General features: G+C 38.6%; 1 protein-coding gene across 4 annotated transcripts in view; it reads right to left on the reverse strand.

Moving 5' to 3' along the window:
- Positions 1-21,224, reverse strand: part of CUL2 (cullin 2) — an 82,982-nt gene that overhangs the window by 45,062 nt on the left and 16,696 nt on the right. For all 4 annotated transcript variants that reach the window (XM_007189835.3, XM_057544037.1, XM_057544039.1 and 1 more), the window contains 3 exons: positions 20,301-20,441; positions 12,209-12,311; positions 4,143-4,237 (listed from right to left, as the gene is read on the reverse strand). In XM_007189835.3, the coding sequence (XP_007189897.1) occupies positions 4,143-4,237; positions 12,209-12,311; positions 20,301-20,419 (317 nt within the window). In that variant the 5' untranslated portion in view covers positions 20,420-20,441. The remainder of the gene's footprint in view (positions 1-4,142; positions 4,238-12,208; positions 12,312-20,300; positions 20,442-21,224) is intronic.

Below are 21,224 nucleotides of genomic sequence, written 5' to 3' on the forward strand. Positions count from 1 at the left end.
GTACTGACCAAGTGCGTACTGCATGCCAGGTACAACAAGGCACTGAGGATAGAAAAACGAAAAACAAAAATGTAGTCTCCGCCCAGAGAGCTTACCCATCTGGTAGGACATAAAAACACAAACAAATGTAACATTTCAACAGTGAAAAGTGCTGAGTAGGGGGAACTTAGTCATATCTGCACCATTACGTGTGCCTTTCTATAAGACCCTTTGCTCCAAACCATTCCTTTTCTGGTCACTGTACCATGGCCATCCCAGTAATCCTACCTAAAACATTAGCATCACTTATCTCATCCTTCCGTTTACCTCCTTTAATCAGCTGGTCCTCCTGTCCTCCTACACTATTCCTCACCTCCTCCCATTATTTTCCTTTTCACTTTCAATGCCATTCGTTGACTCTCTGCTTGGATCATGTGCAACACTCTCATGACTGATCTCTATTTCCCATTTCTGGCATATCCAATTTACCTAAAAATTCTGCTTTCAGGATATCAACTCCCTATTCAGAAGCCTACAGCAGCCCCCTTATTCCTATACAGTAAGTGTAAACTTCTCAGCATAGGAGTTTGCTGACTCTGAAGAGTAGCTGCTAGATCTGCAGAAGTCTGGATTCACTAGAGATCCGTGTGTATATTCCACAGCCAATACGCTGTTTTAGTGGAGCTTTATACGTTTTATATCTGATAGGACAAGTCACTATTCTCTTTCCCACATGGAATAAATTTTAAACTAACTTTCATTATCTATATTCTTATTACAGATTTCTACTCTTGACAGTTTAAGCTTGATAGAGAAGCTTTTAAAATAATTTATAGATATAATTTAAAATGTAAGTAGCATAATTTTTCATTTTGATTCAGACACCATTCTTAATTTCTAAGTCACTGTAGTATTTTACAATCAGATTTATTAACCACACATTTGTTTTTAAATCAAGATATATATTCTAGGAAATCGTAAAGTAAAATAGCTTTCAATAATTTCTTTAAATAGTCGATACTCTACCACACAGTCAATACCTGACTGTTCTGCTCAGGTCTAACTCATGCAGTAGTACATGTTTTTATAATTCATTCTGGCAACAAAGTGATTGATAAGTATCCTTTGCTTTTCTGGAGTATTAGCAGTAACACAACAGTATTAACTAACAAGAACTAATAGCCTAAGGTAACTGTGAAGTCTCTAAGAAATCAGGCATTTCAATCTATCTTTAAAAAAATCCATTATAACAACTGTTCCCATGCTAATATCTACTGGATTTCAAGAGTCGTTAGTCCTCAAGCTAATACTTTAAGTACCCCACTTCAAGGGCCCACAGGGCCTAAACAGATATGTAGGGGCAGGAAAGGTGGGGTAGGAGCACCACTATTTTTCTTTAAAATTGGAACCCTTAAGTCACCTATGCGAATGCATATCCATCTTATAAATCAATCAGAGTAAAGAAAAAGCTAGAAATCACTTCAAAACAATAATACTGAAAAATGCTTTTGAAATAAAACTGATTTTTTTCCTTTACATTTCTTCACACAGATTTCCTTATAGACTAAGATTAATAACAAGAGATAGCTTGGATAAGCTACTACCCAACCAGTAAAGACTATCAAGCAGTTTTTTTTCTAATTACTAACAAGTGTGCCCTCTATGAGAAGGATCTCACCACCCAGTCTACCAATATAATTAAATAAATCACTCACATGAAGCCAACCCCACAGAGGTCAAACAAAACACTCTATAAGTGAACCCCATGAGCCATTGGTTCTAAGTCTTTACTACAGACAGTGGAAAGTTACTAAATGATTTCAGACGGTGATCAAATTTGCACTTGAGAAGTTTACTAAATAGAATAAATTAGAAATCAAAGGCTGGGAGACTGGTTACAGGGATGTTATCAATAATAGTCCAGGTCAGAAACAATAAAAAGCTTGAACTACAATACTATAATAGCACTGCAAAGGAAATAATAAATTTAAGAGACATTTGGAGGATTTGACCAAGAGGGGTCAGGTAGAGAGGATAACCCTAGGTGAAGGATAACTGAGACTTCCGTCATATACATCTGGATGTCCAGGACTACCATTAACCAAAATGAGTATTACTGGGGCAGCGTGTGTGTAAAAGATAACAAGCTCAGTTGTGAACATCTGCAGTAGTAGGATGCACCCACAGAACATCCTGGAGGTACAGGCAGCTAGGTAAGAATATTCCTCTGAAACTTAGACCACCTGCAATAAACATTTATTTTGGTGGTTATCAATATATAGGTTGTAGCTAAAACCAGGAGTAATAGAGATCATCCTAGAAAGAACGCAGAGTGTAGCTAAAGGATGAGAATAGAACCTACGTAAGTGACTACAATGACTCTCTAGAATGAGGCTAGGTAGAATGAAGAAGTTAAATGGATTTATTCAGACTGATCTGGGTTTAAATTCTGCCCTTGTAATTTTTCCAGCTCAGGGACCTTGACCTCTCTGACCCTTACTTTTCCTCCATTGTAAAAAACCAACTCCCTGTTATGGCTTTATATGTATGCACACCTATGTGTATATATCATATATATTGCAAAATCTAATAAAAGCTCATCCACAGTACCAATTTAATAGTACTACTTTCAATAATACCAAACTGATTTTGGTAAAGAGAGGTGCAGGAGAACCAAGAGAACGGTGCCCCAGAAAACTAAGAAAGAATAGAAAAACAACTTGAACCTTTCCTGAAGTACCTCAGCTAACGAGGGATCCCACTGCACGGCACACAGTCGAAGCACTCTGTTTTGTCATCCACATACCAGGGGCCCCAGCTTCTCAGCAGTGACAAAGACACGCGTGCGCTCTCACTCTGATCCTTCAAACTCCCCCCGCTCTCCCCCACGGTTTAGCTAAGGAATTCTTAAGTTCTATTTATGATTAGGCCACTTTGGTGGATGGAGGGGGGAAATCAAATGTCAGGATGTTTAATGGATGGCAAACATGTTCTGTAAAAGCCAAAGCCACAGTAAACCTTGCCCTTGTTAGCAATTGCTGGTTTCTGGTTTTATTATATTTTGCTCTTCTAAGAGCAAACAGAGGTACCGGCCATTTAGAAGTGAGTTCCAGTTTCTAACATAGGCAGCTTACATCTAGTGAAGTCCAGTGTTGTTATAAAAACCAAAGGGAATACGAACCAGTAAAGCAAAGAAGGACAGACACACCAAGGTGACCATGCCTTGGCCCCATGTACCTGTGCAGGAAACGCTTTGAGACCTAGCTCTACTCCTCTTCTCCAGCAAGAAACTGAGGCAGGGGTTCATCTGTGGCCCAAGCCACAATGCACAGGGCAAAATTATCACTGCAACCATCACAGGCCAAAAGGCCCAGGTGCTTAACAGCACTATTCCCTATTTATCCAGTGTCCTTCAACAAATGGGTCTCTGCCTGTGTCCCTAGGTACTGTACTTATTTCCACTGTCTACGTGAATGAGTTAGAGAGGACCAGCCCAGGGTGCCACAGGAATATGCATGAGTGGCAGTTAACACCACAGATCTAGGCAGGAGACTGAGGCAAGGAGAGGGGAGTTCAGAGCGGGGAATGGGAACTAGTCATTCAGGGAAAGGAAGAAAAGCAATCCAGACAGACAGAATAGCACAAGGAAAGGTGGGATGATATGAGACCACAAGGTATCACAACACTGCCGGTAATTCAGTACGTCTAGAGGAGAGGGCGGGAGAACGTCAAGAGAAAACTGCCAGGTACTTCCATGAAACATAAAATGCTGAATCCTAGAGTCAAACAAGAGCATGCTGGAGGGGGGCACGAGCTTAGATTCACTATTAGTTTCATCCAAGCTGAAGTTTCACTTCGGATCTGTCAAGATTTAATGTGTGTTACACAGTCCCAGACAACTGAAGAAACAGAGCTATGCCATCAAATACAGTTTTAGTTTTCACAGAATAAGTTTCCATACACTGCCTGGCTCCCAAATACCCACATGACCCACACTACAGACCTTTCCCCATAGCAGAGAAAAGTCCATACATCAGGTAATGCTTTAGTTCTGCTCATTTTCATGGGTAGTAGGTAGTAAAAACAAACCAACCAAAAACTCCTGCAATTACCAAATGCAGGCAATACTGTTTAGACTGTCGAGAGTCTAAAAGTGTACTTACCTATACAAGCAGTCCATATAGTCTGCACCCTTGCTGTATTCCTCCCAGTACCTATGATACATAACAAGTACTTGCTCTTCAGATTCCAGAACTCTCTAGAAAAAGAAGAAAAATATTTTTTACTCAGAAAGCACTAATCATTTTCATTTGTAAGCTATGAAATTTATCAAAAACTAATGTTCTTAAATAAGTGACATAATTCAAGCACTATATATTACATTTACAAATTACATTCTTATTTTTAACTACCTTTAGTAACAATGAAAGAGCTAGAAAAAAAATGTGAATCTTAGATATGAAAGTGCAGCATCCATACTAGAGAGTAAATGTTTCATTCTCAAAGATAAAAAAACAAAATGTAATGGTTTGATGCTGTTCTTTGGGCTAGAATATTAGATCAGATTAAAACAGAATGTAATTCTATTGTATTTCCTCACGTCCATCACTTTTGATCAGCCTGTAGTTATGTCATCACCTCATATTATTCACTTTTGTGAATAAGACTACTTATGAAAATTGACACATTTTCCATATTCCCCAAATAAGTTATTTTATATTTATTTAATAAAAACCTACTATTTTTTGAAAAATGACAATCAAACTGAAATCTGAGGGCTGATGTTTAAAAAGTTAATTTTAATGGAAATCTAGTCTAACAGTAAAAATCCACTGGACAGGACAGACATTCCCGAGGCCACCGCTGCTCTTACTTCGGCTCTTCCATCAGATGTCCGTGTGACCTTAGGCAAGACATGACCTCAACACTCATCCAATTAACTCTTGAGAAAGCTATGCTTTTAAACTTGTAATTTTACCAATTAAGTCTCAGGATGATAGGAATAGCCTATAAATAGTATTTTTTTGCCTATCATATGGTAAATAAGTTAAAAATCTCAACCACTATTAATAATGCTGGGGAATAGGGCCCACTTAGGAACTACTGCTGCTGGTTGGATAGAATATAAATCTAGGAACAATTTCTTACTACGGTTGTTCCTCAACATCAGTGGGAATTGTTTCCAGGACACCACCATGGATACCAAAATCCGCAGATGCTCAAGTCCCTACAGCTGGGCCTCCATATCCACCAATTCGGAACACACAGATATGGAGGGAAATGTTCATGACTTATGACCCAGTAATTCCACGTCTAGGGACTTATCCTATAAAAAAAACTTGGTAACACAAGAATAACTTAGCTACAAGGATGTTCATGGAAGTATTGTTTATAATCACAACTTTATGAACTGGAAATAATCTCTATGCCCAGCAATACAGGAATATTTAAACAAATCACAGTATCTCCACAAAATGAAAACTTTTACAATCATTGCCAGAATTACAAAAGTCTATTTAATGACAAAGAAAGAGACCTACAATATTATTAAAAGCAAAAAGCACATTATAAGGTATACAACATAACTTCATTTTCTAATAAAAATGGAAGTCTACACAAAACAAAAATATGCAAAAGACATGTATCAAATTATATTTTTAATACATATCAAAAAAAGATATATTTAAAAATAGATATAACAAAAATATTAACAGTGGTTCATTCTGGAGGTATGTTATAGGTTATGTTTATTTTCTTTTTGCTCATCAGTATGTTCTAAATTATCTACAACATAATGCAATAACCTTAGTAATTTAAAAAGTTCTCACAGGTGAAACTGTTTCAGTTCTGTTGGCTATATTAACAATTTACTTTGTCATCTACATATTAGCCAACTTCTTTTTTTGTCACTGGACTTGAGAGAAAATATGGTATACAATTATATAAGTATTCTAAATTTTCATAAAACTACTTCACAATTGTAAGTTTTCAATCACACAATTATACCAATGTTAATTTTTTGGTGTTAATAATTGTACCACTGTTATGCAAGATGTTAATATTAAGAAGCTGGGTAAAAAGTATTTGAGAAGTCTTTGCATTATTTTTGCAACTTTCCTATAAGCTTAAAATTATTTCAAAATAAAAAGTTTTTAAAAATCACACTTTCAACCTATGCTAAAATACAAAATTGCAAAATTTATAAATGCCTCACACAGTTATCTACTATATTATAACCAAAGCTAACCAGCTCACAACAGCAGAACTTTAACTTCAAAACTAACATATGAAAAATGTTAAGACTAAGTTAAATTACTTGTCATTAAAACCACTTTCATAAACTGATAAATGCACATACTAGAACGCTAAAATGTATCTGCCATATATAATAAAAAGTAGAGCATTTCCTGCAAATCAAAACCAGAATGAGCTATAACCTCACACCTGTCAGATTGGCTACCATCAAAAGTCAAGAAATAGGACTTCCCTGGTGGCGCAGTGGTTAAGAATCCGCCTGACAATGCAGGGGACATGTGTTCGAGTCCTGGTCCGGGAAGATCCCACTTGCCGTGGAGCAACTAAACCCGTGTGCCACAACTACTGAGCCCACGTGCCACAAATACTGAAGCCCACACGCCTAGAGTCCGTGCTCCGCAACAAGAGAAGCCACCACAATGAGAAGCCCGCACACCGCAACGAAGAGTAGCCCCCGCTCGCCACAACTAGAGAAAGCCCGTGTGCAGCAACGAAGACCCAACGCAGCCATAAATAAATAAATAAATAAAGTCAACAAATAGCAAGTGCTGGCAAGGATCTATAGAAAAGGGAACCCTGGGCTTCCCTGGTGGCGCAGTGGTTGGGAGTCCGCCTGCCAATGCAGGGGACATGGGTTCGCGCCCCGGTCCGGGAGGATCCCACATGCCACGGAGCGGCTAGGCCCGTGAGCCACAACTGCTGAGCCTGCGCGTCTGGAGCCTGTGCTCCGCAGCGGGAGAGGCCGCGACAGTGAGAGGCCCGCGCACCGCGATGAAGAGTGGCCCCCGCTCGCCGCAGCTGGAGAAAGCCCTCGCACAGAAACGAAGACCCACCACAGCCTAAATAAATAAATAAATTTAAAAAAAAAAAAAAAAAAAGAAAAGGGAACCCTCACGCACTACTGATGGGACTGTAAACTGGTGCAGCCACTATGGAAAACAGGGTGTTCCTCAAAAAATTAAAAACAGAACTACCATATAAGCCAGCAATTCCACTCCTGGGTATTTACCTGAAGAAAAAGAAAACACTAATTCAAAAAGATACATGCACCCCAATGTTCCTAGCAGTTCATAGCAGCATTACTTACAATAGCCAAGATACATAAGCAACCTAAGTGTCCAACAATAGACAAATGGATAAAGAAGATGTGGTATGTATATATATATACACAATGGGATATTACTCAGCCATATAAAGAATGAAATCTCGCCATTTGCAACAACATGGATGAACCCAGAGGGCATCATGCTAAGTGAAATAAGTCACACAGAGAAAGACAAATACCGCATGATCTCACTCGTATGTGTAATCTGAAAAACAAATGAACTAGCAAAACAAAACAGAAACAGACTCAGAGATACAGAGAACAAACAGGTGGCTGCCAGAGGGGAGAATGCTGGAGTAGGGGGCCAAAAAGGTGAAAGGGATTAAGAGGTACAAACTTCCAGTTAGAAAATAAATAAGTCATGGGGATGTAACATAGAGCGCAAGGAATATGGTCAATAATATTGTAATCACTTTGTATAAGGACAGATGGTTACTAGACTTAATTTGGTGATCATTTCATAATGTATGTAAATGTTGAATCACTATGTAGTTCACCTGAAACTAACAAAATATTGTATGTCAACTATATTTCAATGAAAATAAAATAAACAGATAAAATCGGCTCTGAAAAACTGAGCTTACAAAATATTGTATGTCAACTATATTTCAATGAAAACAAAATAAAATAAAATAAACAGATAGATAAAATAGGCTTTGAAGAACTGAGCTTTTCTTCAAATGTTATAAGGGAAATATCACAGGATCAATTGTGCTCTACTTATGGGTTATTACCATTTGAAAAAGATCTACTCCTAGTCACGTACAGGGTTAGACATATTATTACACAGACTGTGTTACTTTATCTCCATTTTACAGATAAAGGAACAAGAAGTTCAATCTACAAGGTAGGTTAGGTGAGTTGCCCAGGGTCACTGGGCTAACAAAAGGTAGTCAAGTTTCCACAGACTTAGAGAAAGAACTTATGGTTACCAGGGGGGAAGGACTGGGGGAAGGGATAGTTAGGGAGTATGGGATAGACATGTACACACTGATATAATTAAAATGGATAACCTTTGGCTATTTGGGTTCTTTTGTGTTTCCATACAAATTGTAAAATTCTTTGTTCTAATTCTGCGAAGAATGCCATTGGTAGTTTGACAGGGATTGCATTCAATCTGTAGATTGCTTTGGGTCATTTTCACAATACTGATTCTTCCAATCCAAGAATATGGTATACTTTTCCATCTGTTTATGTCATCTTTGATTTCTTTCATCAGTGTTTTATAGTTTTCTGAGTACAAGTCTTTCGCCTCCTTAAGTAGGTTTATTCCTAGGTATTTCATTCTTTTTGTTGCAATGGTAAATGGGATTGTTTCCTTAATTTCTCTTTCTGATTTTTCGTTGTTAGTATATAGGAATGCCAGAGATTTCTGTGCATTCATTTTGTATCCTGCAACCTTACCAAATTCACTGATTAGTTCTAGTAGTTTTCTGGTGGCATCTTTAGGATTTTTTATGTATAGCATCATGTCATCTGCAAACAGTGACAGTTTTTTACTTCTTCTTTTCCAATTTGTATTCCTTTTCTTTCTTTTTCTTCTCTGAGTGCCGTGGCTAGGACTTCCAAAACTATGTTGAATAAGAGTGGCAAGAGTGGACATCCTTGTCTTGTTCCTGATCTTAGTGGAAATGCTTTCAGTTTTTCACCATTGAGCATGATGTTTACTGTGGGTTTGCCATATATGGCCTTTATTATGTTGAGGTAGCTTCCCTCTATGCCCATTTTCTGGAGAGTTTTTATCATAAATGGGTGTTAAATTTTGTCAAAAGCTTTTCCTGCATCTATTGAGATGATCGTATGGTTTTTATTACTTAATTTGTTAATATGGTGTATCATATTGATTGATTTGCATAAACTGAAGAATCCTTGCAATCCTGGGATAAATTCCACTTGATCATGGTGTATGATCCTTTTAATATGTTGTTGGATTCTGTTTGCTAGCATTTTGTTCAGGATTTTTGCATCTATGTTCATCAGTGATATTGGTCTATAATTTTCTTTTTTTGTGATATCTTTTTCTGGTTTTGGTATCAGGGTGATGGTGGCTTTGTATAGCCAAAGCAATCTTGAGAAAGAAAAATGGAGCTGGAGGAATCAGGCTCCCCGACTTCAAACTATACTACAAAGCTACAGTAATCAAGACAGTATGGTACTGGCACAAAAACAGAAATATAGATCAATGGAACAGGATAGAAAGCCCAGAGATGAACACATGCACATATGGTCACCTAATTTACGACAAAGGAGGCAAGACCATACAATGGAGAAAAGACAGCCTCTTCAATAAGTGATGCTGGGAAAACTGGACAGCTACATGTAAAAGAATGAAATTAGAATACTACCTAACACCATACACAAAAATAAACTCCAAATGGGTTAAAGACCTAAATGTAAGACCGGATACTATAAAACTCTTAGAGGAAAATACAGGAAAAACACTCTTTGACATAAACCACAGCAAGATCTTTTTTTGACCCACCTCCTAGAGTAACGAAAAAACAAAAATAAACAAATGGGACCTAATTAAAAGCTTTTGCACAGCAAAGGAAACCATAAACAGGACGAAAAGACAACCCTCAGAATGGGAGAAAATATTTGCAAATGAAACAACGGACAAAGGGTTAGTCTCCAAACTATACAAACAGCTCATGAAACTCAATATCAAAAGAGCAAACAACCCAATTAAGAAATGGGGGGGCTTCCCTGGTGGCGCAGTGGTTGAGAGTCTGCCTGCCAATGCGGGGGACACGGGTTCGAGCCCTGGTCTGGGAGGATCCCGCATGCCGCGGAGCGGCTGGGCCCGTGAGCCACAACTGCTGAGCCTGCGCATCTGGAGCCTGTGCTCCGCAACAAGAGAGGCCGCGATGGTGAGAGGCCCGCGCACCGCGATGAAGAGTGGCCCCTGCTTGCCGCATGGAGAGAGCCCTCGCACAGAAACAAAGACCCAACACAGCCAAAAATAAAAATAAATAAATAAATAAATAAATAAAATTTAAAAAAAAAAAAAAAAAAAGAAATGGGCAGAAGACCTAAATAGACATTTCACCAAAGAAGACATACAGATGGCCAAAAGGCACATGAAAAGATGCGCAACATCACTAACTATTAGAGAAATGCAAATCAAAACTACAATGAGGTATCACCTCACACTGGTCAGAATGGCCCTTAACAAAAAATCTAGAAACCATAAATGCTGGAGAGGGTGTGGAGAAAAGGGAACCCTCCTGCACTGTTGGTGGGAATGTAAATTGATACAGCCACTATGGAGAACAGTATGGAGGCTCCTTAAAAAACTAAAAATAGAACAACCATATGACCCAGCAATCCCACTACTGGGCATATACCCAGAGAAAACCATAATTCAAAAAGAGACATGTACCCCAATGTTCACCGCAGCACTATTTACAACAGCCAGGACATGAAAGCAACATAAGTGTCCATCGACAGATGAATGGATAAAGAAGATGTGGCACATATATACAATGGAATACTACTCAGCCATAAAAAGAAATGAAATTGAGTTATTTGTAGTGAGGTGGATGAACCTAGAGCCTGTCATTCAGAGTGAAGTCAGTCAGGAAGAGAAAAACAAATACCGTATGTTAACACATATATATGGAATTTAAAAAAAAAATGGTACTGATGAACCTAGTGGCAAGGCAGGAATAAAGACACAGACATAGAGAATGGACTTGAGGACACACCATTGGGGGAGGGAGAAGCTGGGGTGAAGCAAGAGTAGCATCAACATATATATACACTACCAAATGTAAAACAGATAGCTAGTGGGAAGCAGCAGCATAGCACAGGGAGATCAGCTTGGCGCTTTGCAATGACCTAGAGGGGTGGGATAGGGAGGGTGGGAGGGAGACACAAGAGGGAGGGCATATGGGGATATACGTATGCATATGGCTGATTCACTTTGTTGTACAACAGTAACTAACACAGCATTGTGAAGCAATTATACTCAAATAAAGATGTATAAAAAAAATAAATAAATGGATAACCAACAAGCACCTACTGTATAGTGCAGGGTACTCTACTCAATGTTATATGGCAGCCTGGATGGGAGGGGAGTTTGGGGGAGAATGGATACACGTATATGTATGGCTGAGTCACTTTGCTGTCACCTGAAACTATCACAACATTGTTAATTGGCTATACTCCAATATAAAATAAAAAGTTTAAAAAAATAAAATAAAATACTGGGGGGAAAAGAGAAGGTAGTCACGTTTCTAGTTCAAAGAATAAATGATCTCATCCAATTCCTGATAAGATCAGTAATCCAAAATAAGTTAGAAATGCTGTGTATAGCCAAATACTACAAAATTCATTCACTGCTTATACACAGATCAAGTCGGTGATGTTGCCCTCATGCACATGGCACACTGACCAAAATAACTGGTCACAGAGACTTTCTATCATACTTTTTAATTTACCATTCTCCTTTTTAATTCTAGGTTTTTAAAGACCTTATATAGGATATAAAGAGGCAGCTAAAATGTTGAATATAAAGACAGAGATTCACCAAGAGGTGGGAAGCAACATTAAAAGAAAACTTGGTTCTATAAACACCATCCAGAGGATATGTAAGCACTTGATTTCAAGTTGAACACATCTTGATTTGAAACCCTACTCTTTAACTTACTAGTTGTATGATCTGGAGCAACTAAACTGACTTCCCTTGGAGAACCTAACAACACAGAGCTTGACCCATAGCTCTTATATACATACTAGAAAAATGCTAATTAGGAAACAAAACAAACAACCTTAACCTGATACAAGTTCTGCACTGGAAAACAGTGAACTAGTCAAATAACTATGTAGCCATAAACACATTTACATCATGTATGTATCAATCCTTACCTTGTGCAAATGCCGTACGTGATTTTCCAAAAAAATCTTAGTTTCTGTATAAAGTCTTTCTCCAAGGGGTTCAGGATAGGCCACACATAAAGCATAGATATCTCTAGTTAAATTGTTAAGGTTTTCATATTCATTGAAGATAGTACTTTAAAACAAATGAGATTTAACTCAAGTCTGGCATTAAAAAATGAAAAATCCTTATTTCATTTTAGCAGTTTAGGATTATATAGATACATATACAGAATGAAAGACACTTACCCAACACGTTGGTGGTAGAAGGGAGGTGGGGAATCAACCTCACATGCTCTGACTCTTTACCTTGTATCCTCACCCCAAAAAGAGCAAGCAGCCCTCTTCTCGTGATGTCATTGTCTGGGTGGCCTCAGTCAGACTTTCCTAAGTTCCCTCCAAATTCTTCCGTTGTTTATTTTTAATTGTAATTAGTAACCAATAAAATATCTCCATGTATCCATGTATATATATTTGTTTGATTACTATTATATTAAATATTTAAAATTTTATTTACATATTTAAAAAACAAACATGGTGAAGCAAAAATATCATCCAAATAGTGTAATATCACTGTGCCAGGTTTCTTTATAGAAAAAAAAGTTACAATAAGAAACTATTAAGTTATTTTAGGGATCGGGAGGGTGGGAGGGAGACACAAGAGGTAGGAGATATGGGGATATATGTATATGTACAGCTGATTCACTTTGTTATAAAGCAGAAACTAACACACCATTGTAAAGCAATTATACTCCAATAAAGATGTTAAAAAAAAAGAAACTATTAAGTTACTTTAAATCAACTTAGATATCATAACGAACCTTTATAGACTGGAAGATTAAATAAAATAGTATAGATATAAGAACTATTTTTCAGCAATAACATAAAAAATATTCACCTATATTACAAAGAAAGTAGAGACTTGAATATACACTACCTAAGAAAGAAAAATTTTTTAATTTATCTGGACACAAATTCTATAGAGAACTGACGTGGTTTGGTGGAGGGGAGAGGGAACAAGGCATCAATGGAGAAGGAGCTTCAAAGTAAGGTATTACATGAGCTCCCGGATCAGCCTGGGGTCCCTCTAGGTTTCAGCTAAAAATGCCTTTAAAAAAAAAAGTCCTGGGCTTCCCTGGTGGCGCAGTGGTTGAGAGTCTGCCTGCTAATGCAGGGGACACGAGTTCGAGCCCTGGTCTGGGAGGATTCCACATGCCGCGGAGCAGCTGGGCCCGTGAGCCACAACTGCTGAGCCTGCGCGTCTGGAGCCTGTGCCCCGCAACAAGAGAGGCCGCGATAGTGAAAGGCCCGCGCACCGCGATGAAGAGCGGTCTCCGCACCGCGATGAAGAGTGGCCCCCGCTTGCCGCAACTAGAGAAAGCCCTCGCACGAACCGAAGACCCAACACAGCCAGAAATTAAAAAAAAATAAATAAATAAATAAAGTAACTATAATAATGGATCTATCCCTTCAAATAATTAAAAAAAAAAAAAAGTCCTAGTTCATGACATAATTTAAATCTTAACTGATCACAAACCTGTCCTAGTAAAACTAGATGTAAAAGGGTTGTCAGAATTAGGTGTTCTAGAAGCCAGGACAGCAGTTAACTTCAGTGACTGGGGAACAGAGGTCCCTGGTTGTTAGGAGCACTCGATTTACTGGGTACACAGGTGTGCTCACTTTGTGAGAATTCACCTCTACATTCACCAGTCAGTATGTATATCATACTTAAATTTAAATTAAATTTAATTATTTTTAATTCCCTAGCAGTCCAGTGGTTAAGACTCGGAGTTTTCACTGCCGTGGGCCTGGGTTCAATCCCTGGTCAGGGAACTAAGATCCCACAAGCCACACAGCACTGCCAAAAAAAAAAAAGAAAAAACAAAAATTTTTTAAATGACTAAATTTGGCCAGGCTCTAGATCAACAATCAGAAGTGTGATACATGTATTATCTTTAAGTTGTGAATACCTACTTCCAGAACTTCCATCCAACATGATGATGATATTTGCTCCTCTTATCTTCCCTTAAGCCATATACACACATTTCTAGAATACACAACTTACTTGATACTGAAAAATCAGCAATTCAGTATCATAATTTCAACATGATATGCTAATTATGTGCTCAAATGTTTTACATCAACAAAGTTAATGTCTCAATATAGCCACTGCATGTATATGTAAACAAAAATGACCAGCAAAATTCACCTAATAGGGCTTCCCTTCTCTCTGCTGAGGGAAAGGGATGTGTGCAAGGTAGGAATCCAGGGAGACGTTCCCATTTCACTCCACATACAGGACTTATATATCGTTTGACGCTTCCTCAGCGAGAATGTACTCATGTATTGTTTTTAATGGAGTCCACCTTAATAAATATTTTAAATGAATATTTTAACTCAGCATAGTTTGGAGTCTCACCGCATTAATTTCACTCAACCGCCTAAAAGATATACCTAAATATGTTCTTTTTCTTTAACCTGTTCAAATACCCAAGCACTCTGGAAATGGTTAGGCCTTGGGAAGGGCACCCAAGAGGAGCACTTTTCAACCCTCTAGCATTCAATTATGATTTGGTTATAGACAAGATACTTTAAAAGACCAAAAATGGGAAATAATGTAGGTGGTCAGATTTAGATTTAAACACTCTCTTCTCCAAGTCATCTTTTCTGGGAGCCGGAATAGAAAGATACCTGTATGTACGAACTTTCCACTTACAAATTCTCAAAATCAGAAACACAATGTGTTCAGGAGCAAGAGCTCTGAACTGTGTTACAACCAAAAGACAGTGCTGGTCAGCAGCAAAATTACTTATTTTAGTTCATTTTCTCTATTAAAAGATGCTTCCTATGCTTGGGCTTAATTTTTAGTTTTAACACTATTAACTCTACTGCATAGTGGGTCAAAAACAATGTTTTGCAATGGGAATAAAAGGAAAGATTACCTTAAAATTGAAAATGGTAAAATAATGATCAAAAAAGAACTGACAATACAAAATAAAACTATAAAAAATGAAAAATTTTATTGACATTTCTTAAGAGAAAAAATTAAAATGTGACATGTAAAAAATGCAGTATCTATAAAATCATCAATTAGCAGGCAAGGATAAAAAAATGACTGATTAAATAAAAGAACTCTGACTTAATTTAGAAGAAGGGAGTGAAACTGTTACTGATGCACCAACCAGGGATGACTACAGATACAACCTTTTCCAATCCACACAATCTAAGAAAGACTGATGGGCTGCTAAGTGTAGATGCCAAGGTTACTAAGAGGTCCTCCTTCTAACACTTGTGAAGATCATCAAGGATGGAGATTTCCCACCTCAACATTTTTCAATGCAGTCAAAATTGTTCTATGTTTGAAAAAGACTCCTCATAGAATATGTATTTGAAATAAGGACAATAGTTTTAGAGCCAGGTTTTCCTATCTGGGAGAATTACATTCAGGGAAGCAATCTTAAATAACCCCTCACTGAGTCACTATGGACTTATACATAAAACCATTTATTCACTAGAATCTATCTTGTCCTTAAGTAGGAGACCATCTATATTACACTGCTGGGGTTCGGGAATTGTCCTAACAGCTACCAAAAGGCAGAAAACCATGAATACAAGTACACTTGTCCCTCAGTATCCACAGAGGATTGGTTCCAGTACCCCCTGTGGATACCAAAACCCGAGGATGCTCAACCCCCTTACAGTCAGCCCTCCACATCCGTGGTTACAGGACCGACAGTATACTTATTGAAAAAAATCTGAGTATGGGCAGACCTGTGCAGTTCAAACCTGTGTTGTTCAAGGGTCAACCATAAACCAAAAGAACCAAAGAACTCCAACCCAGGGAAGCAAATAGTAAATGTACATCTACACCTAGCCTCTATCATATCATAAGCATTTGATATACCTCTTAAAGGGTAAGTCCCAAACAACCCTAGACTGCACCTAAGCTGTCACAGAGCTTCTGTTATAGAGCATCATTATTACTTGTGTTAGGCAGAATTCTAAAAGTGGCCTCTCAAGACTTCCCTCGCTAACCCCTGGGACTGTGAATATAAGAAAGCACACCCAGTTACTTTACATGGCAAGGGGACTTGGCAGCTGCAGTTATGATTACTAATCAGTTGGCTCTAAAATAGGAAGATTATCCTGGACTTTCCTGATGGGCCTAACCTGATCGCATGAGCCCTTCAAAGGCAGATCCCTACCAGCCCCTGCCCCCTGCACCAGCTGCAGAAGGGGAAAGGCTTGACACGCCGCTGCTGGCTGTGAAGATGGAAGGGGGTCACATGCAACAACTGAAGAGTGACCATAAGTCAATGAGAGCAGCTCCCAGCCAAAAGTCAAGTAGGAAAACAGGACCTCAGTCCTATAGCTGCAAGGAATTGAATTCTGCCAAATAACAGGAATGAGCTTAGAAGTGGACCCTGAGCTCTAGGTGAGAACACAGACAGCCAACCCCCATTTCAGCCTTGTGAGATCCTGCGGAGGGAACCTAGTCACACCATGGACTCTGACCTACAGAACTGGGAGATAATAAAAGAGTGAAACACTAAATTTAAGCCACTACATTTGTAGTAATTTGTTATGCATCAAAAGAAAACACTGATGTCTTCTATTTACATTACCTATCAACCAGAATGCCTTGCCTACATAACTGGACCCAGTACATTTATGAAGGATGAGGATTAAGAGCCCTCTTATCAACACAATAAGAGAACTAGCTAAATATTAATGCTACTTCTTTCATCTGTACAGTATGCTTCATGGCATTCAGTTGACAGTAGCTATTCACTCACCAAATATTTGTTAGGTGTCTATATGTACCAGATACTGGGAATACAGCAGTGAACAGGACAGGTATCTGTGCCCTTACAGAGGTTATATTTAGTAAAAATGTTGTAGACAGGGGTTCACTAAGTTCCATACTTACACATGTTAAACACTTTGGCTGGCAGACCAGGCTTCTTTGATACCCACTTCAAGGGTGTAAGGAGACTTGAGCATTTTTATCCCAGCATCTAGCCTACAATATCAGGAAGTCATCTTAACCCTCTTGGGCCACTATATTCTCAACTGTAAAATGGGCTAATAATATATATTTTACAAGGTTGTCCGTAACAAATTAATCACATGCATTATATGTCGAAAGACAAAATTATGACACAAAAGAATGTACACAGTATGATTCCATTTATACAAAGTTCAAAACATAATTAACCAATATTGTTTAAGGCTGTATATTTAAGCAATTATGCTGTTCTTTAAAAAACAAGAGAATAATATGATAGTAGTTACCTCCAAGGGAAAGGAGCAGGCTTGTGAACTGAGAGGGGCAGCTGGTGGGGGAAGGTTGGTGGATGCCAGCAGTGTTCTAGTTCTTAACCTGTGTGGTGATAATGCAGGTGTCTGCCTTATAATTATTTGCTCAACTCTACATGTATATCTTACTTACGTATGTATTATATTTCATACACCTCAAAAAATGCTTTGTAAAAGATCAAGTACTAATATATGGTGGTGAACAATTTGTAGGGAGGGCTTTTTTCCAGTTTCAAAATATTAAAGATTTATAGCCTCTAAAATTTCTACCTAAATCTGAGTATCAGATGTCAACCTTATATTCTAGGGCAAAATAAGAGGGAAAAGGAGGGAATCTGGCTTTAGAACAATTAGGAACATTATTTTACATAATAAATAAATTCATAATAAAATGCTACTTTTTTCACAATAAAATTTAAAATGATAGTCCATTCCTTTATTTTTCATAATAAAATTTAAAATGATATTCCACTCCTCTGTTTACTGTTTTTGTAGATACTTTTTATTTCAGGGGAGGAGGAGAAAACTCATGATCAGATCAAGAGTAACTGAACCATCTTAGATGGATCAAACAATAAACATCTTAGAAATATCAGTAACTGAAGGGGCACTTTCAAAGGAAGTCAGCTATCTCAAAACCATTTATAAACCAGCAATTAAGTGTATATTCTGTAGAAGAATAAGACACATTTAATGACTCTATTTTCTTTACGTTATGCTCATTTTCTCTTTTCTTGTAATCTTCTATGACCAATTCCTTCTCTCCTCTCTCTGCTCATTATTTTAGTTAAAACAGTGTTAAAAGTACCTAAGTACTTGCCTAGCCCAACCTCATTAACACACAAGTAACCTTTAACGTTTTCTCAGTTTTTATTGATTCCCACCAAAAACAATTCATGATGTTCCACAAAAAAAATTTAAGAGACTAATTCAAAAATAAGCTCTTCAAAGGCAGACTCCATAACAATTATCATCTAGATACAATGGAAAGTACAGGAAATTAGATGTTAGACATCTTGTATGCAAGTCTGGGCTCCTTGAATGACTACCTGCATAAACCGGGGCAAGTCCCTTCACCTCTGAGTATCAGTTTCCTCATCTATTATATCTGCCCCACTGATCTTATAGGCTTGTTTTTATATTAAAAATATAAAAGATCTTTGCAAACTCTGAAGCCTTCTAGAAATGTTACCATCACTTTCTGTATCTGTAGTGCCTAGAACATAGGTACCCTAACAAATGTTTCTTGCTGACAACTGCAACTGTAATGAATTCAAAGAACTTCACTGTTCTTGCATCAACATTCAGTTTAATATTGACAATTAGGTTAGGCATTGAGAACAAGCTGAATCACTGTCTTATGAAATCCAAGCTTTTCTAGAGAACACACGCCTCGCACAGCGAGGGCAGCCATCCTTCAGCCCCAGGATGCTGCTGGGGAGGGCGGCACTGCGCGTGAGAGGACTCGGAACCTCCACGCGCACTCTGGTAATAATACCTTCACGTCTCACCTTCCCCTTGGGGGGAAAGGATCTCTGGTTCCTACAGTGTCCACCCAGTCCGCAAGGCCTCCTTCAGGGCCCTGGGGCACTGCCATGGCACATAGACCCAGAGACCAGGCCTCGACCCTATGCCCTTTCTTTGCCCTGGAATGTGGCGTGTGTGGTGGTCCCTGTGGTGGAAGACGGAGGCGGGTCAGGAGTGTGCCAGGGCACAGGCCGTCCCCAGGCCCTCCCAGCCGTGGCCCCTGGCAAACACTGGGCAGAGTTGATGATGCTGCCACCCACCACTCTGCTCCAGCTACCTGTGGCTGAGGGTTCCTACAGACCCTTTTAACCTCCCCAATACTAAGAAACTACAGTATTGTAATACTGTGGTTTTTTCCTTTGGTGCCAGAGTATATATCCTGGGTGCTGGAGGTTGCACTGTGTTTTTTACATATATAATATATATATAATAATATTATTAATAACGTTATAATAATATACATACATTATACATATCATGTACAGTGTGTGTATTTGTGTATATATATATATATATATATATATATGTATTTTTTTTAAAAAAGATTGCTGTCATGTAGGAATGCAGGACAGCAGGTTTCAGACTGTCCTAGGGAAACCACAAATTTATATTTTCATATAAAACCCCTTATTCACAAATGTAGAAAACCCAATTAAGAAACGTTTCCATCTCACAGCCACTGAATTGGCTGTTTGCTCTCTGCTTGGAACACTCCCCCCCCAGGTTTCTGTCTGACCTGCTCCCTCCCTGTTCCAGTCTCTGCTCAAGTATCGACATCCTCAAGGAGGCCTTCCTTGACCACCATCTAGAAAGCCGCGCACACAAGCACTCCAACCACGCTCATGCCCTCGCTTTGCTTTACTTCCCCCCATGGGAGGTAACCTGTTATTATAAGCACTGGCATCAGGTTTGTTTTACATCCGTTTAATATCTATTTCCTTTAGTAGAATGAAGGGAAAGTAGTTTGTTTTGTTCACAAATGTACTCCCAAAGCCTAAAGTAGTGCCTGACATATACTAAGTGCTCAGTAAAGTATTTGTTGAGCAAAAGGTTATCAAAGATTGTTGACTGCCACATACAGGCAATGAACTTGGAAATGTGAACAATAAGATATTTGAAAATAGTCACACTGGCATGTTCTTCCACTTAGGAAAGCTTAAACCTGTTGTCACTTTTCAACAAGCTTATGAACCTAGCATGTTGATCAGTGCCGGCATCCATGCCACTGGAAGGATACGAGAAGCGGTCGTTCCACGTTGCTCTCTCCACGTACTCCAACATGACCACAGCTTTGATTGTCGTGAGGAGTTTGTTCCAGGTTTCATCAAAATCCACTACTCTTGGTTTCAGAGACATTGTGCAAGTTTAGTGTTGAAATCTGTTAATTAAAAACAACGGTAACGTTAGCATGAATTCTACAAGGTCAGTTACTTGTTTCTAAAAAGCACCACGTAACTGGACAGCATGCTGCACGGAAGGGGTGAGACCAGAACCTGGCACGTGGTGAGAACAATAAATGCTGGCCGCCATCTTTTCATGACTGTCCAGACAAGGAATTCCACAGAATACCTGCATTCACTGCAAACTCTAGGAAATAAAAAGCTTTTAGCACAAATTATTTATAACCCAGGGTGGTCCAAAGATTGAGAAGCCTCATTTAATTTGCTGAGAGAAAGAAGCTGGGACCTAATGAGCCAAAAAGTTAACTTCTATCATGAGAAATGCACAAGAGATACTCAATAAAAAGGTTTTGGCCCCAAATCCTTGTGGTTTGCACTCCTTAAACTGGAGACTGAGGCCATGTATGAGAAAACACAAGACAATTAAAGGGTTTATTTTCCTGGAGCATCAGTTTAACTAGATTCCAAATCCTTTTCAATATCACACCAGAAGAACAGAATTAAAAGAGAAATGTCTTAAAGTTAAATTTAATTGCACAAGGGAGCACTTTTCCGGCACATGCCTTCACATCCTCCCCAAAGTTTTCCCTCGTTACTAGGACTGTGAAGCACCAAGCTAGTCTGTAGCCAGGGCCAAACAAGGAGGAAATATTCTTCCTCCTGTGTCCCGCTGTGGGAAAAAAGGAGGTAGGGAGACAGTGGGGAGAAGGGGGGAATGCATAGAGAGAGGAAAAAAGAGACAAGAGGAGGAGACCAGCTGC

This window comes from Balaenoptera acutorostrata, chromosome 3, assembly GCF_949987535.1.
Source record: "Balaenoptera acutorostrata chromosome 3, mBalAcu1.1, whole genome shotgun sequence".
Taxonomy (NCBI): domain Eukaryota; kingdom Metazoa; phylum Chordata; class Mammalia; order Artiodactyla; family Balaenopteridae; genus Balaenoptera; species Balaenoptera acutorostrata.